This window comes from Microcaecilia unicolor, chromosome 4, assembly GCF_901765095.1.
Source record: "Microcaecilia unicolor chromosome 4, aMicUni1.1, whole genome shotgun sequence".
Taxonomy (NCBI): domain Eukaryota; kingdom Metazoa; phylum Chordata; class Amphibia; order Gymnophiona; family Siphonopidae; genus Microcaecilia; species Microcaecilia unicolor.
Window position 1 is genome coordinate 304,955,898 of NC_044034.1, and position 19,211 is coordinate 304,975,108.

Sequence of the window (19,211 nt, forward strand, 5' to 3'; positions counted from 1 at the left end):
AAACAGGGCGTGGCCATGGAAGGGGCATGGGCGGGTCAAGGGCATTCTCAAAAGATACATGCAGTGTTATAGAATTCTGGGGATCAGCGCCCAACTTGTGCACCAGGTTTCAGCTGGCATAAGTCCTCGAGCCCAAAGTTGGGTGCGGGAATCCCCTCTAGGTGCTATTCTATAAAAGATGCTCATCCCAGAGCACCCTTAATAGATTAGTGCTAAGCACTGATTTTTCCCAGTACCTAGTTTTCAATGCCATTTACTGAATCCAGCCCTAGGTGACTGTCTAGGTGATTACACAAACCTGGGGTTACAAACAGAGTTGAGGACAAGGATCACTTTAAGTGAGTATGGGGGAGGGGGGACGTTATCAATGAGGGCTACCATTTTATTTTACCACAGGGTGTGCTATTACTGTACAGGGTCTCACTGTATAAAATGGGACCCTCTGCTAAAATAGCATGACTTGTGGTAAAATAATCCATCATAATGGTAGCCCACATTTATAACTTTCCTCCTAAACCTACAAAAACCAGGCTGCCTCCTCTGAAAAGGATATGTAAAAAAAACAAAAAAAAAAAAACCCAGAAGAGTGGGAAGGTGTAGCTGAATGCCACGTTGCTGAGTTGGACTAGCAGCAGCCACGCTTCAGTAATAAAGGAACTCATTACAAAAGGAAGTGAAAGTAAACAGTTGTAAAGGCATTATTGAATGAGGTAAAAAATAGAAAATACTCCTTCCCGATCACATATCATATGAGGACACTGGAAATTCCACTGCTAATCATGCTTGGGGAACATGTGAACAGCTAAATTTCGACTGCTCCTTATATAGATGGCTTGAACAGAGGCAGACATTAGTAGCAACTGTAGCTGGGTAATGGAACGAAAAGGTAAAACCTCTGCTGAAAATCTGCTCATCAAAATTGACCAATATCTTATTTCAGAAGACTATGGATTTGTTCTTCCACATCCACAGGTAGGCTGAATAAATTTATGATGAAGCCTCAATGGGCATTTCAAGGATAGGATTCCTCAAAAGAGTGCCATACTCCTTACATCTAATGTCATTAGAGAAAGTTAATGTTTTCCTGCAGTACAATTTTTAATATATATGTAATATAGCACCTATGAGCTGTAAAACTATAAGAAGATAATACATATTGGCAGAGATGTATTTTCCTATGTAAGAACGTTATCGCTTGTAGATTTAGCTTCTAGAAAGTTTGCACCAAATATAGTAGAAGCCACTGGTAAAAGTACAGAGCTTGCAATGAATATATGTATACTTTGGATTTCCTGAAGGCCCAACTGCTTTCAGTGGTATCAAGGAATCTACCATTATTGTAAAACTTGCCATGTGCCAAGTTATTTCAATATGCACTGGATAAAAGTCCTCAGAGAGGATCTTTTATAGGAAAGGCACATTTCAAACAGCACAAAACAGAATGGAGGAAATACTATGACTACAGAAAGTGCAATGCTTGTACTCTTAAGTTCCTATGGCTATGTCATGACTGACCTGATTCGCTGTCTTTTTAATGGAAGCATCCAATTAACACCTGTTCCAATATCTAATGGATAGTTGCGGATAAAGGGATAATTAAGCTGAGCTTTAGAGTTTAACACTAAATTGACTTTGAAAGGAAGATTTCAAAATTAGGTTTAAATACAGCAAACCTGGAAAGTAATAAACCTCTAATCAAAAGAACTTGCAATGATTAGAATAATCAAAAGCCACAATTACAATTTGAACATGCTTTGTAGAAGTGTAAGAAGAGCATAGATATTGTCAAGGTATTTTTCGTTGATTACTACTAAGGATGGCTTCGATCTTGCTTAAAGAATAAACTTCACTTCCAACAACAATGCAAGATGCATTCTATATGTATCAAATTGCTACTGAGGCTAACGCTTCAAATCTATTTCTTCAATAAAAAGAGAGAAAAGGACTTCAGAAGTGAAGACTATGCGGCTCATTTTCAAAAGAGAAAAACATCCAAAAAGTGGCAATAATCTGCATTTGGACGTTTTTCTCACAAAATCCAAATTGGTATTTTCAAAACCAATTTTTAGATGTTTTTCTATGAAGTCTGTCAGAAGTGAGTTCAAGTCACAAGGGGGCATGTCAGGGGCATGTTAAGGGCGGGATCTGGGCATTCGTAACACTTGGACGTTTTTCTGCCATACTGGAAGAAAACAAAAAACATCCAGGGCTAAAAGCTGGACATTTTGATCTAGACCTGTTTTATTAAAAGCCACAAAAATGCCCTAAATGAGCAAATGACCTCCCCTTACTCCCCCAGTGGTCACTAACCCCCTCCTACCCCCAAATATGATTAAAAATATTACATATCTGCCTCTATGCCAGCCTCAGATGTTATACAAAACATAAACTTATTATACCATTACTGACTTTGTAATTGTTATACCGGAACTGGCGATTGCAAATACAGTACTATGTAAGCCATATTGAGCCTGCAAATAGGTGGGAAAATGTGGGATACAAATGCAACAAACAAACAAACACATAAATAAATAAATAAATACTCAGGTCCATTAGAGCAGCATGCAGGTCCCTTGAGTAGTGTAGTGTTGGGTGCAGTGCACTGCAGACAGGTGGCTCGAGGCCCATACCTTCCCCTACCTGTTACACTTGTGGTAGAAACTGTGAGCCCTCTAAAATTCACCAGAAACCCACTGTACCCACATATAGGTGCCCCCTTCACCCACAAGGGCTAGTGTAGTGTTGCACGGATGGGGGTAGTGGGTTTTTTGGGGCTCAGCGGACAAGATAAGGGAGCAATGGTGAGATGTGTACCTGGGAGCACTTATTTGAAGTCCACTGCAGTGCCACTTCGGGTGCCCCATTGCTCTCCTTGGATGTCTGTGTGGCTAGTCTACTAATAATGCTGACTCCTCCTACAACCCAGTGGCTTGATTTTCTTAGTTTTTCATGTGAACATTTTTTTAATGGACCAAAAAGATAAATGCACAGAGCACAAAAATATCTAGCAAATAGCCATTTTTGAAAAAAGAAAATAGACATTTTTTCTGTTTTGAAAATGGCTATATTCCCCACTTGAATTTTGGACGTTTTTAGCAAAACATCCAAAGTTGGACTTAGATGTCATATCGAAAATGCCCCTCCATGTGTCCCACTTTCAAAATAGGACTAAAGCTGAGCAGTTTCCTCATGAATCCAGAAAAACCTCTCATTTATTTTAACAATTATTCTGATTTACTATCTAGTATACAGTATATGTTTCTTTCAATTTTTTATTGTTTTAATTTGTCTCTTTCAAAAATACCTTTTCAATAAAAGATTTTTAAATGAAGGCCACTTATCTGAATTGGTGTTTGGTGTGCTCATTAGAGCACACTGTTTCACTACAGCTTCATCAGGAGTAACACCAACTCCACCAGCTTATCATGCCCTTCCACCTTGTCTCTGCATGCATTCAATGCAAGGTATTTTTCACCAATGTCTCTGCCACAAAATAGCAGAACAACAACAAACATTTTTGACCTTATACTGAAGGATATTTACTGATAAGTAGAAATTCAAACTATTCCCTGGAAAAGCCCCTTCAAATTTGTGCATGTTGCAGATATACACATCTAAGTAACAGCTTTTTTCTAATCGAAAAGAAACAGTGAGAAAACCAGCACTTTGCTTCTCAAATAATTTTAGTATAATATTCCACAAAATCTGGTTGTAACTCCATGCCTGCTGGGGAAAACTGTAGTACTTAGGTTTGCAGGCAAACTGTAAAAATCCACTTTTCCTCTGCTTGTTGGCAGTTTTAGTTTAGGGGGTTTTTTTTTTTCGATTTTTGCATTCACTGTATATAATTGTAGATAATAAACTTTTTAGTTACTAGTATGTTTGAGACCGATGAATGAGTCCCAGTGGTTTAATGAGTGTTAAGCACCCTTCTGGGAGCTATGTGAGCCTGGGGTTTTGTGAGGTGACAATGAAACCACCAAGAAGTAGTTTCTGGGCAGGCTATTTGCTCAGAGGCATGCAAGAACCCAGTTGGTAGTTAGATGGTGGGTTGGACAGAAGCAAAGGCACAGAAGGTAGCAAGACAGTGCAGTGCTTGTCTTTGGACCCCATAGTTCAGCAACTCATCACACTGGGAAAGGAAGATAATGGACACCTGGGCTGTAGGGAAGGAAAAATGCTGGATACTGGGGGAAGGGGCAGGGAGGCAAAGGGAGATGCTGGATTATTGAGGACTATGGAACGGCAGATGCTATAGTACAAAATTTGGGGGGGGGGGGGTTTACATACCCTTGGGCCAGCCCTATTCTTTTCAGCAAAGGTCTCTAACCTCTCACCACTGTAAAGTGAATGGGTCTGCCACTTCAGTTCTGGTATGTATGCATGAATTTATGTGCATGAATGTGCCAGGGGAAGAGGAAACATGAAAAAATGTTGAGTAGAGAGATGTGGTAGCCGTGTTAGTCCTCTTTTAAAGGTAATAAATAGAAATAAAACAAAATAAAACATGGACAAGAAAATAAGATGATACCTTTTTTATTGGACATAATACATTTTTTGATTAGATTTCGAAGGTAGCCCTTCTTCGGCAGATTGGAAATAAGCAAATGTTGGTAGATGACAATATATATAAGTGAAACATCAAAGCAGTCCAGTGACAGTCTAACAGGATGAGGGTGGGTTAGGTGAGAGACGGGGAGAGTCGAGTGGATGAGGGGCAGGGAGATATGCATGCAGATAAGAGGATGGCAAAGCAGTACAATTTTATGGTTTATAATGGGCTAGAAAACCCAGATCTTTGTTAAGTCCTGTCTGGTGGATGTCAAAATATTTAATCATTCTGACTTCAAAGGTCTTACGTTCCTGTATTGTTTTAAAGTTCCCTTTTAGGATTCTTACCATAAAATCACTGGTACAGTGTTAGAGACCTATGAAAAATGCTAGTACCAACCAGGATGTCACCTCTGTGGGGCAACACTTTACAAAACCTTTAATGTGTTGGACTCCACACCTGCAGGAGCGCGTATTATACATGGAGGAATAGATGTTATTGCAGCCTACGACCATCAATAGTTTTGTTGAGTTGATTTACATCGCTGCACACTGTCCCTGCTACTTTTGTGACCCCTGACGCAGGCACTGTGCGCCAAAACATGGCCCGTGTTGGGTCTTTTTGAAGATTATTTTACAAAGGTGTATGATTAAAAGATCTATGTCCCTATTTTTGAGGCGCCTGGTACTTTATTTTTGCTGTTTGGGCTTGTGTTTGCACTTTGCTTCCTCTCTTTGCTGTACTATAGTATGCACAGGCTGCCATGCTGACCACTTCAGACTAACCTTCTAAGTCTCCACATCTCCTCACTCAGCTGAGTGGGAGTATTGGCCTCCTCAGCTGAAGTGTGAGAGATGGCCCACCAAATTGGGCGTCTTCCTTTGAATATGGGGGACATGGCAGGTCTATTTATCTATGGTGGTGAATATTTCAATCTGATTCCTGAGTGTCTAGAGAAAAACTTTTACTACACTTTTTCTTAGTGTGCAGTTGATTTCTGTATCTATATATTATTATTTTTTGTAGACAGAGCTGCCAAGCTACTATGATCCTTGGATGGAGATTGCCAGCAATTTGTCCCAGCTGATTGAAAATTGTCAGCTCTGCTCAAAAGTGGAGAAGGTATCTTGTGATTTTTCTTTATTATTGATACTCTTTATTTAAATTTGTATTCCTGCCAATTGCCTTTGGCTTATTAACTGTAGATTATACACATACTTTGAGTTATTACTTTCTTTGGCCCTTGTAGATGCCACTGCTTAGCACGCATGCCCTCACAGACTACAAGGAGCAGCGACTGGCACACCTGGCTCTTGGGTTCATCACAATGGGATACGTCTGGCAAAATGGAAGTGAAAAAGCTCAGAAGGTCTGTGGGCTTTTCTACCCTCTCTTATGTTACGTCCTAATTTCCCTCCTAAAATAGAAATAGCTAAGCTTGGGTCAGCTGCCATTCTCAAAAGTACTGCTGAATTGTTATGTACCCACTGTACTTTTCTCAAATTCTTATCTTTCTTATTTTCAGAATATAGCCCCTTAGTTTTGGGTCCTCAGTGAGCACTAAGTACTATGTGGGAAGACTTCCTGGGAGGCAAACTGCTTCGGTGACTTTCACCTGGAGTTTAAAGGGCTCTGTAATGGGACCAGCTGGGGATGGAAGGCCATTGGCTCTTGGAATCACTCACACTGGTACTTGCTTCACTTCCAAAAACTCAGTCTAGTCCAGGTTTTGTTCTGAACCAACACAGTTTATTGAAAGTTTTTAAGTGAGCAAACAATAATTAAATTAAAAAGGAATGAAAACTACAAAATAGTCAAAATATAGTTCACATAATTATTTTTCCTTGGATATGGAAAAACTAGTCTTCTCCTTGCATTGGTATTTTCACCGTAAGCTGAGGGCTCTGGTACTTTCCATCTCTTTCCTTGTTACTTCTTCTTTAGAGGTAGATCACAGGTGCCGACTGAAGGCACTAATTTCTTGAACCCTGAATCTTCCTGGAATCCACTATGCTCAGATATTTCACAATTACTGGATACTGAATGATGTCTCATATTTTCTGGATACTGGACAGATATGTGATTGCAGGCACTCTCTTTCCTGTAGAACCTTGGGCCCTCCTGGTCTCAGCTACTGAGGTTGTTCTTTGAATTCTTCTGCTCACTGCCAGGATCAGTGGAAACCTTTTATTCTCCTTCCTTTCACCCTGTACAGTGCAGTGACCTAAGCAGCTCTGTAACCTTACTCTGGTTCAAAGATGGGATAGCAAGAGATTCCTTCTCCTGTATGGTACAATGGTTGAGTTAACCCAAGATTTCTAATTTCTGTTTTTCTTGGCACAGTGGTCTCTGGGCTTGGTATTTAAACAATAAGGTCCCCTCCAAGCTGAGGTCTCCTCCTATGATTACTTCAATAGTAAGGAGAGCCCTCACAATTCTGGAAAGTACTGGGTGGCATATGAAGAGCACAATCCTATAATTTAGGAGAACTACTAGAGGTTTCTTTTGGGGTGCAACAGTTTGGTTTGGAAATTCTTTCTAGAATAGTTTGATAGTGTTAAACTAAGATACCAAATGATATTGTGTTCCTCTACCAAGCAATTGCGTATGAGGAGGATAATTTTATAACAGATTGCATTTTGAGACTACTTTTTAAAGACACATGGAGCAGCATTTTCGAACAGATGTCCAAGTCAGAATTGGGGCATCCCACTCATAACATCCAAAACATCCCCATCAATCTCATAATCATTTTTGAACAGAAAAAATGTTAGGGTTTTCTGTTTAAAAATGCATGAGAACACCCAAATTGAACAGCCATTTTCAAAATTAGGGATAAGGTCATCTGTCTGCATAGGAGCTGACTTTTTAAAATGATTGGTGGTGCTCAATTTTTTCTTTTTTTTTTAGAGGTGGTGCATTCCCCTCTCCCCCTCAGTTGCAGGGCCCCCCCGCCCATCTGTCCATCCCTCCCTCTCTCCCTCCGAGTTCCAGATCTCCCCGCGTTCACCCCTCCATCCCTCCCTCCCTCCGTCCGTCCAAATTTTAAAATCCATCTTCTTACCTCATCGGGGTGTTAAGGCGCCAGCTGCACGTAGTGAAAAGCGTGCATGCTCGTGCTTCAGCCTTCCTTCGTCTGTCTCTGACCTCTGGTCCCGCCCAAGCGGAAACAGGAAATGAGGGCGGGACCAGAGGTCAGAGACAGACGAAGGAAGGCTGAAGCGCGAGCATGCACGCTTTTCACTATGTACAGCTGGCGCCTTAACACCCCGACGAGGTAAGAAGATGGATTTTAAAATTTGGACGGACGGAGGGAGGGAGGGAGGGAGGGAGGGGTGAACGCGGGGGGCTCTGGAACTCGGAGGGAGGGATGGACAGATGGGGCCCTGGAGGGATGGACAGATGGGCAGGGGGGGCCCTGGAACTTGGAGGGAGGGACTTTGGGAACTTCCGGTCGGCGAAATATTGGGGGTGCTCGAGCACCCACAGCACCCATGGAGTCAGCGCCTATGTCTGTCTGGTAGCATTTGCACAAAAATAGCCACACAGACATCGCTGCAGAGTTCAGGAGCAGCCTAGTGGTCAGTGCAGTGGACTTTAATCTGAGGCCCCCAGATTTGTATTCCATTACAACTCTTATTTTAAATGGTGAGCTCTCCAAAAACAGGGAACTACCTATTGTATCTAGATATGTACCACCTCAATAGCCCTCAGGCTTGCAGGTATCTTTAATATTTAGAAACACTAGGTTTATCTCTGTTTCTGGACTCTGTAGGACTCACAATAGGTTAAAAAGAGAGAGTTGAAGTGGGATTTGAACCTGAGTCTGCTGGTTTACAGTCTACTGCACTGACCACTAGGATACCCTACAGACCTGCTTGCTGCTGTGTTCAGAAAGTTCTTAATACCTAATGTTGTCAAGGAGCTTAGTTTCCCTTTCCAGTGAGGGAGGGGTAATGTAACCACTGGGGGATTAAGAAGGGGTCATGCCTTAATCCCTCCAGTGGTCAGCTACTCAGTCAGGGAACCTTTTTATATCCCGGGTGTGATTGAAATAGGTCTAAATATAAAAACATCCTTCTTTTTAGACTTGGACTTTTCTTCCTATTCAATTATCACTGTTGGCTAATCTGGGGCCTACCCAAAACACACCCACAACATGTCCCCATGCTATTTGGATGAACAGCAGTACAAAATGTCCAAATTCTGCCATTCCAAAATCACAATTTGGTCATTTTTGGCCATTTTGAGATGGTTATCTGCTTTGAATATGAGCACCATAAGTGTCTATATATCTTTGTGAAGTACTAGGGCAAAAGCTGCAGAGACTTATAATTACTTAGGGGCAGGCATAAATGTTTACATGTAAAGTATGCATGTACACCTATAATTTATACAATATGTAGGTTAATTGCAACTCCACCCACGCTGTGCCCAAAACTTGCCCCTGAACATGCCTGTACCCAAGTTATGTAACATTATGCACCTTTTAGTCACTGTGCATGCATAAACATGCATAACTCCTGGAGTAATTTTATAAGATGTCTTTTATGCATTTAAGAGTTTATTTGTGTAAAATCTATGGATGGCCAACAATGAAAACTTTTAATCAAAATTAATCGTGGTATTAAAAATTTCAATCACATGATTAGTCATACTTCTGGGCTGGATGGCTTTGTACTAGTAAATTTCCACTGTGCAGACTGTATGTCAGGTACTGACATTTCTCCTATCTTGCTGCATCTTTCCTTGCCCTGTACATACATCCAAGTATCTCCCCTTCTGCTGCTAAACCTCTTACCTCTGACACACAGATACCTATTTCTCTCCTCCTGCTACTGCTACTGATTACCCCTCCCCCCCAGCACACAGGTCTAGCATCTCCTCCTCTCCCCCACCATGCATTTATATTAACATTTATTTGGCTCTTCATAGGGTCTCCAACAGCGATTCCCACATGCTATTTTCAACTGATGTTGATGCTTTTCCTCTGCTGCGTTATGCCAAGGTGAAATAGGATAGGCAGGGAGAGAAAACGATGCTGGACAATGGAGGGGAGTTAAAAATTTTGGTCTGGATTAGTCTAGTTAAAATTTTACAAAATTAATCAAATTAATAGTGCACTAAAAGCCCATCCCTAGTAAAATCATTTATAAAATTAACCTCGCCCCCTCAAAAGGCTTAGGGACTTGTTTACGAAGTCGCTGAAGGCACGCTAGCATTTTTAGTGTGCACTAAAAATTAGCGTCTACTAACGCTAGGGATATCCGGGCCCCTATTGTTCTTGGCTTATATTTCTTCAAACAGCTCATAGAAGCGATAAACTTTCACAAAAGAGGTACCAAACAGTTGACAATAGTAAATGTACAAAAATTGGTCCTGGGTTTCAGTTACGATAGTTCTAAGGTCAATAAGTGGAGGAGTGGCCTAGTGGTTAGAGTGGTGGACTTTGGTCCTGGGGAACTGGGTTCGATTCCCACTGCAGGCACAGGCAGCTCCTTGTGACTCTGGGCAAGTCACTTAACCCTGCATTGCCCCAGGTACAAATAAGTACCTAAGCCACATTGAGCCTGCCATGAGTGGGAAAGTGCAGGGTACAAATAAAATAAATAAATGACTGCAATAATTAATCCTCATTGTAGCTGTACAGTATGCCTCCTTTACCCCCTCCACCCCCACTCATGCTTCACAGTAGCCTGTAACAGGTATAAGCAAATGTTAAGCAAAGTTGCTGAGAATCTCATCCTTCTGTAGGCTTGAAATAGTTTGTATACATAGGTCTAGTTGTGCTACATATTTCCAGAACATTTTACTGTTCTTTTTATTCTTATTATTTCCATTGTTTTAATTGATTTACTTTATGTTCTTTATCCTTATTGTTTTCTTGCCATGCAATAAATTAAATTAAGGCTATCACCTATAGTGGCTTTGTATCATGAGATGCTAGTCGAGGCTTGACTTTGAGATTTTCATCCCTGTAATTTCAGGATAGCTATAAATCATTCTTTCCCAAGGGTCCCTCTCATTTCCTCCAATCAAATTCATAATAATTCTTTGTTTAAACTAGGTCCTTCCAGGAACACTTGCTGTTCCATTCTGCAAGCTATCTGAGGTCCTTGATCTGCCTCCTGTTCTGGTCTATGCAGACTGTGTTTTGGCAAATTGGAAGAAGAAAGATCCATCTGGGTATGTAGAATGCAGCAGCACAGAATAGGATACAGCTGAGGGGTGCGAAACCACGGGCCTGTAGGGTTTTTTTCATTTGGTCCGTGATAATGCATCCAAGCTCCCACCTTCTGCTCTGTTTGCTATTTTGCTTGCCCCAAGTGTGCTGACATCATGAGGATCCTCTGTTGCAACGGCCTCCATCTGGCACAGGAAAGGAGGGGCAGCAATGACTGAAGCTCACTGTGGGGGTGAGCAGGAGGCAAAACTTCATGTGGTGCTTTCTCACCACCTCCTAATTGTTGTATACTGTAATTACTGCTTCTCTTCTCCCTTACTTGTTCCATGCAGAAGGGACCTTAAATAAGAGAAACAGAGCAGTTGGGGCAGGAAAGGAAGAGAGAGGGGATTGGAAGGCAGGAAGGGAATGGGGACAAAGTGGAGAGCAAGGAGATGGAAAATACTTACTTATGAAATCTTTGTTGAGGACCTCTGGTTCATGAAATTTTAAGGGAAGAATCCTCCCAGGAACTGCCAACACAGATCTTCAGTCAATAAGTTTCCCAACTACTGGTTTAGTGCAATATATCCAGCCCTCTTCTGAAAATCAAATATGAGTTATAAAAAGCTCACTCAGGATAAAGCTTTACCTATTCTAGTATTGGCTAGCTAAGAAGATTCTAGTTCACTTAACCTCCATAGGGTTTCTGCTGCCAATTAGGCAGTGGTAAAAAAGCACAACCCTTGGAATACCAAGACTTTTTAAAAAATATTTTCAACACAGGGTGCAAAAGCATTATAGCAGTATCTAGCCATCTAAAGGCATCGGAGAAAGGGATGAAGAGGTAAGAGAAAGAAGGTCTAACATTGTACTAAAAATTACAATGGTAAATATGACTGCAACTCAGGCCAAATTGATGGCTCAGTGACTGGGATGTGCTGTCTTTCGGAGGGGCTTGGGTTTTTGTCTCAACTCAGATCTGGAGATGCTATGGAATAGATACAGTGCTCACAACCTCTGGGGGGAGAGAATTTCAGCCATCGAGGAGTGGTGAAACCTAGGAATCAAATTTAGAGCCCATGAATGGGGGGTTTCAAAAGGATCCATAGTGTGTAGCCCTTGGTTGATGACTGGGCTAGCAGAGTGTCAAACCTATTTTGAGTAGTTTTATCACATGGTCATGCCCACTTCTGGTTACAGCCAGTCAGGAGGATCCATTCAAGCCCCACCTAAGACGTATCCACTTCCCACCAAACCACACCCATTCTCCACAAAGCCATTCCCTTCCCACCCCACCTCTATTGATGAGCTCTTCTCTAAACCCTGCCCTTTTTGGAGATATCACTGGAAGAGATGTTATAACCACTTTTCCAAGAAAGCTGTGATTATGGGTTGCACAAATCCAAGCTAGTGGAACCCATAGCATCACTTCCCGTTTTACACTATCTGCTACCATTTTGGATTAGTGACATCACAGGACATGACATCCATCGCCAGAAACTGCCCCCTACAGCCTTGGAGGAGTATGTGCAGTTTGCGCAGGCACTGAGTATATGCAGTTGGGTTCCTTTTATTTTTCCACCCCTTAAAGTGTGGGGTTTTTTACGGTCAACTGTAAGCAAATGACTCAGCCTTTCGTTTTGAGAACTTCATGGCTCGTTATCTTTCAGGAACAAAAAGCATTTCACCCTCAAGACTAGCTGTTTCTTTCTTTCTGTTTTTTCAATCATAGGCATAGCATTACTGCTTTATGATTCTGCCAGACCTGCAAACCTCTCGCTGTCTTTTTTAAACAGACCTTCTGTTTTACAATTTGTGTTGTCAGACAGATATTCACCACAGTCTGTGTTTAGCCTGGCTTTTGCTTTTACAAATACCAACACTCTCCTCATTACCCCTCCTGTGCACTCTGAGCTGAAAGAAAAGCAAGCTATCCCCTTTCTCTCAAACACAGCCCAGCAGATCTCCCCTCTTCCACTCGGTTTCCCAGCCCTTAAAGTGTATTTTTACAGTCACTGTGGGCAAATGACAGAGAACAGCATTCCAATTCCTTCTCCTCTTCCTCCCCCTTACTGTACCTGTCTGTTCACTTCTTTGTACACACTGAAGCACATAGACTTACAAAGTTACTTATATTACTATCCTGCTTATAATCGAAAGAGAAAAACGCCTATATTGCGACCCAAATCGGGAGATGGGCATCTTTCTCCCGTGGACGCCCAAATCGGTATAATAGAAAGCCGATTTTGAGCGTTTCCAACTGCAATCTGTCGCTGAAACGGGTAAAGTTGACGGGGTCGTGTCGGAGGCGTGGTGAAGGCGGAACTGGGGCATGGTTATCGGCCAAGGAGAGATGGGCGTCTTTAGCTGATAATCGAAAAAAAAAAAAGGCGTTTTTACCGTGATTTTGGGTCACTTTTTTTGGACCCTTTTTTTTCACAAACAAGTCCCAAAAACGTGCCCCAATTGCCCAGATGACCACTGGAGGGAATCGGGGATGACCTCCCCGGACTCCCCCAGTGGTCACTAACCCCCTCCCACCAAAAGAAAACCCACTTTAAAAACATTTGTCCGGCCTCTATGCCAGCCTCAAATGCCGTACCCACCTCTATGACAGCAGAATGTGTTCTATCCTATGACAGCCTTTCCCTGGTTCTGATGTGGCTCTCGGGTGAGTGTGACACCTTTTCTGTTATGCGCACTGCAGAGTCACATCAGCAATGCATTGTGGTGGGTGTAGGGTATTGGGCTCCTTGTTTCCACTAGCTTGTGGCAAATGCTCACGATGTTGGTAGTTGGTAGGCTCTACTCCCATGGTGCTTTTCCCCTTGCTTACTGGGTCAGAGTGTGCCCTGTTTTGTTTCCGGTAGTCCATGAGGTAGTGGCCATTTTTGTAAGCCAGTTTTAGATTCCGTTCACGTGTTAGCCACGTTAGAGAACTTAGTTCTTCCCTTGAATGTGGCTGAAAGAGGGCATTGTACAGCATTCTGCCAGCTCGGACCTACTGCTCATCTCAGTACCAGCGAGACTCGTTGCCAGTGGGGCACAACCCAAACCCCAAACCCACCTCCCCGCTCCCCCCGTTTTCTATTTCTGTTGATGGCTCTCTCATTCTCCCTGTCTCCTCAGCTCGAAACCTTGGGGTCATCTTTGACTCTTCTCTCTCCTTCTCTGCTCATATCCAGCAGACTGCCAAAACCTGTCGTTTCTTTCTTTACAACATCCGTAAAATCCGCCCCTTTCTTTCCGAGCACTCTACAAAAACATTCATCCACACCCTTGTCACCTCTCGTTTAGACTACTGCAATCTGCTTCTTGCTGGCCTCCCACTTAGTCACCTCTCCAGTCGGTTCAAAACTCTGCTGCCCGTCTCATCTTCCGCCAGGGTCGCTTTACTCATACTACCCCTCTCCTCAAGACCCTTCACTGGCTCCCTATCCGTTTTCGCATCCTGTTCAAACTTCTTCTACTAACCTATAAATGTATTCACTCTGCTGCTCCCCAGTATCTCTCCACACTCGTCCTTCCCTACACCCCTTCCCGTGCACTCCGCTCCATGGATAAATCCTTCTTATCTGTTCCCTTCTCCACTACTGCCAACTCCAGACTTCGCGCCTTCTGTCTCGCTGCACCCTACGCCTGGAATAAACTTCCTGAGCCCCTACGTCTTGCCCCATCCTTGGCCACCTTTAAATCTAGACTGAAAGCCCACCTCTTTAACATTGCTTTTGACTCGCAACCACTTGTAACCACTCGCCTCCACCTACCCTCCTCTCTTCCTTCCCGTTCACATTAATTGATTTGATTTGCTTACTTTATTTTTTGTCTATTAGATTGTAAGCTCTTTGAGCAGGGACTGTCTTTCTTCTATGTTTGTGCAGCGCTGCGTATGCCTTGTAGCGCTATAGAAATGCTAAATAGTAGTAGTAGTAGTAGAGTAAGCGTGCTTATTCCAATAAAGGACGTTTTCGGAGAGATTAGTCTTCAGGTGTCAACTGGTGTGCCAATGTTATATAGCAGCAACAAGTCCTAGAGGCCTGCATGTATGCAGGTCCCTAGAGCACTTTTAGTGGGTACCGCAGTGCACTTCAGCTAGGTGGACCCAGGCCCATCCCCCCCTACCTGTAACACTTGTGCTGGTAAATGGGAGGTCTCCAAAACCCACTGTACCCACATGTAGGTGCCCCCTTCACCCCTAAGAGCTATGGTAGTGTTGTACATTTGTGGGTAGTGGGTTTTGGGGGAGGAGGTTGGGTGCTCAGCATCCGTGGTAAGGGAGCTATGCATGTGGGAGCTGTTTCTGAAGTCAACCGCACTGACCTCTAGGGTGCCCAGTTGGTGTCCTGGCATATCAGGGGTGTACTACGAATCCTGGCCCCTCCCATGATCAAATGGTTCGGATTAGGACGTTTTTGAGCTGGGCGTTTTTAGTTTCCATTATCGCTAAAAAAAACCAAACGCCCAGCTGAAAAACGTCCATTTTTTCGAAAATACGGTCTGTCCTGCCTCTTCACGTACCCGTTTTCGGACATAGACGCCCATGGAGATAGGCGTTCATGTTCGATTATGCCCCTCCACGTAACTTTGTAAGTCTATGCACCTTGAAAACAAGCACCACTGTCTCTTACAAATGTCTTCACTTTACATGTGGTTGGGCAGCCTGGTTAGCAAGCTAAGAAGCAAGATGCTTACCCTATTAATTTTTCTCTGTCCTCTCTTCTTTTACTTTTGGGATTATATTGTACAAATGAAGGTCCCTTTTCCCATAATTTTATGGAGTTATTTTCTTACATTTTAGTCTATTTATTTGGATTGTTCATCGCTGTGACTTGCTTTGTAAATAGAGCGATTTTATCAAGCCAGAGTAAACATAATCATAAACACCGTGCTTAGCCGCCGGGCAGGGCTGGGCTGCACACTGCCCAGTTACTACCAGGTTAGCACAGGAGCTCTTACCACCACCTTAATGGGTGACAGTAAGTGTTCCACCCTGAAGTGACCGTGCGGCAAGTGGTTCACTTGCTGCACAGCCATTTCTTTAAAAAAAAAAAAAGGCAGCCTTTTACCCACTGTGGTAAAAGGGGGCGTCAGCACGCGTCAAAAACATGCCCCCTTTTACCGCAGCTTGGTAAAAGGATACCTCAGTTTCTGACATTACTGCCACAAGATTTGCAAGGCTGCATGCATCTGGCTTCTGTAAAGGAATTCATATATGTCTAGTAGATGCTCCTTGTATGAGAGATTCTTTTTTTGGTAACATAGTAAGGAAGATTTACACCTCTCAGCTGTGTCACTGCCATATACATCTTCTAATAAACGAGCATATTCCAATACTGCAGAAGATTCTACTATCATAACATACGAAGATCCAGACAAGAGAACCACAACAGGCTCAACATTCCACTTTCAATAAGACTCATCAGCAAAAAAGAAAGCAAGTGAAGAAGACTATACCTGGGCAACTGAAGCAACATTTTACTTTTTCACCATCCCCTACCATCCCCTACAATCATAGTGAGTGTGCCTCCAGAATACCCAATCAGTCTTACCTGTAGGGGTGTGGTATACTTCTTCTTTTCAGAAGATAGAATAGATTACAGCATATTTATGGGTTGTCAACATCATAAAAATGGGCTAACACCTAATATTTCAGTATCTGCCAACAGATTAATCTTTGGCGTGATTTTAGACACCCCAAGCCCATACCTACCTGCTCCTGGATAAAACCAATCTTTTCCTGCAGTTCAACACAATAGAGCTGGCTCCAGTATAGAAAAGTATCAAGGATTCTACTCCAGGTACTTCCACATATCCCAAAAGACACGAGGATTGCATCCCATATTAGATCTCAAGGATATCAACCTATTCCGGTATAAGGAAAAGTTCAAGATGAGCATTCCTCCCTCCATTCTCGCCTACTTGAAGAAGGGAGATTGGTTCTGTTCACTGTTTCTCAAAGATGCTTATTAAGCTAATCCCTGAAGCAGGTACTGGTTGCCAAAACATGAAGATGGCCATATCAAGGCTTCTATTTTTATATCGTCTGAGAACCAGGGCACACATTTTTATTGCTAAATATACCAGATCATTCCATCAATCATACCAAATATACATGGTATGATTGATGGAATGATCTGGTAAAAACCATAAATTATCATAAAGGAAATTTTTTGCTGCTGTAGTGGTTTCTAATCATGTGAAGGATAATTCTATAACTGAATGCCCACGTTTACATGACACTTACCTGCATAAATACACAGGACACCAGCACTCTTGTGGGTAAGTGTAGACATATAAACATAAGTGACAGCAAAATAACTAAGCACTATTCTGTAAGGGTCCACATAAGTGTAAATGCTAGGGAGGGGCACCAGTGATGCTGCCACTTATGTACACAATGAGTTGCGCTTGCCCTTGCTGCATTTAGGCGTCTGCAGTAACACCAGATCTACGCCTGGTATAATTGCAGGTATCTAAATTTTAGGCATGCAGATAGCAGGTTATGCTAATATTCATTATGGAATAGGCTCTCACCACATGGAACAGGGGTGCCTAAAAGGAGGTGCTCATATATAGAATTGCCCCTAGAGTTATTTATTTCACTAACCAATTTGTCAAGTCAATTGCACTTTATCTTTTTTATTGTTTCTTTGTTATTCTTCTCTACCGATTTCTCTTTCTTTTCTAATGTGTGGAGAACTATGGCTCTCGTCTAAAGTTTTTTGTTAGTTCCATTGCCTTTTATTTTCCTTTACAATAAATAGAAGTTAAATGCCACGTCATGGGTGAAGAACAAAGGGAAGCTGAAAAGTGGAAGTAACGTCTTGTGTAGCTTATTACCATGAAATTGCAAGGAAAGTACACTAAAATTAGCTCACTTTACCTCTCCCTTTTTAAACACATGAGCATGTGCTAAGCCAAAAATATAATAATGCACAGAGTTTAGCACACTTTATTATGTTGTCCTTGAAGTATTCCAGATACAGGTTCAACGTGGAGGTCATTTACAGAACTAATAGTACACTAAACCATTATTGCTGCCATTATATTACTCATAGTTACTTTTCTTGTTTTTTTTTTTTATTTGCATTGGCTTATCTTCCATATGTATTGGATGTTGAAGACCACTGAGTATTGAGTAAGTATATATTTATATATTTAATATCCTTTGCCTGCTGGTTTTCTGTCCATGCTGTTTTGGCTATGACTACCAGGGTCACTGTGAGTTGTCTGATGCATACTCTTTGAGAACTAACCATGGAATGGCCAGGGAGCAACATAGAGGATGCCCCAAGTGGAATTACATAATTGGGGGGGGGGGGGGGGGAGATGGAAAGCTGGGAGAAGAGTGCTGTGGACAGACTGGGAAGGGGGACAAAGGCCAAATATCTTCTGTGAATTAGATTACAGCTAATATCATATAGATAGATAGAGAGATAGATAGAGAGAGAGAGAGAGAGAGAGAGAGTTCCCAGGGTACAAAGAATACCCCCCCCCCCAAGCTTGCCTCAGGGCAAATATAGAACCCTGGGGAACAGGGAAGATCTGGCATGTCCCTAGGAATGGAGTAGTTTGCAGAACACAGGTCTTATTAGAAGAGCAAATGTCAGTCATCCAGCAGGCCAGGGGACAGAGTTTGATAAAGTCCAGTTCCCATAGCTTAGAAAACAATATATGCTAGAACCAAAGAGAGGTTGGCGAGGGGAAGTGCACCCCACAGCTCCCTGGGAAAATGCTGTCAGAGGGGAGGAAGAGATGCAGCCTGAGTGCATGACCTTTGAGTAGCCAGTAGACAGCATGGAGTTTTTAGAAGGGGAACTTTGTTCTGAGGAAGAGACAGAGATTGCTGCAGAGTGAACCAGAGCTTGAACTATGACTCTGGGTTTAAGGTTACTGCTAGTTGTAACAAGGAGCCCTACCAGCACAACTGTTGGAAGTCATGAGCTAATTATATATTATTAGAAGCTGAACAGACTTTTTCTTTATCAGAGAAAGAACTGCTTAGTATACAAAAGGAGGGGAAACTTTTTAACCCTCTCACACTGCTATAGGGAGCCAGAATTGAAGAGATTGAAAAGACTTGGGATGGTGCAAGCACCGGATTTGGGGAACTTTCCTGGGACTAGTTCTTGGGGGGTTATAAAAAAAGTGTTCAAGGCTGTTTGCCTGGTGTGGATTACAAACTGCTTATGAGTGAACAGAGAACAGTTCCATACTACGGGTGTGCTCTTAAAGGTGGGGAAGGGGAGGGAAGGCTGTTCCTGCTTGGATCTAATTTAATCTTTAAGGAACAATATTTTTTTGGTCACAGTAGCCAGATGAGATTTTTGTTTTATTTTGGGACAATATCAGGTCTAAGTGTGACTGGCTGGGGGAAAAAAAGAAAACCTGGACTGGATTGTTTTTGTTTGGATTTGGACTTTAGGGGGGGAGTGTTTTGTTTTGTTTTTGAGCTCTAAGGCTGAAGGCACCACTGACAACATTATGATATAC

The 19,211-nt window shown here is 42.4% G+C and overlaps 1 protein-coding gene across 1 annotated transcript in view; it reads left to right on the plus strand.

The window, feature by feature from the left end:
• Window positions 1-873: 873 nt before the first annotated feature.
• LOC115469714 (indoleamine 2,3-dioxygenase 1-like) overlaps window positions 874-19,211 on the plus strand; it is a 30,877-nt gene continuing 12,539 nt past the window's right edge. Inside the window, exons 1-5 of the mRNA XM_030202500.1 lie at window positions 874-972; window positions 5,579-5,674; window positions 5,802-5,921; window positions 10,620-10,738; window positions 17,842-17,856. Of these exons, the coding sequence (XP_030058360.1) occupies window positions 874-972; window positions 5,579-5,674; window positions 5,802-5,921; window positions 10,620-10,738; window positions 17,842-17,856 (449 nt within the window). The remainder of the gene's footprint in view (window positions 973-5,578; window positions 5,675-5,801; window positions 5,922-10,619; window positions 10,739-17,841; window positions 17,857-19,211) is intronic.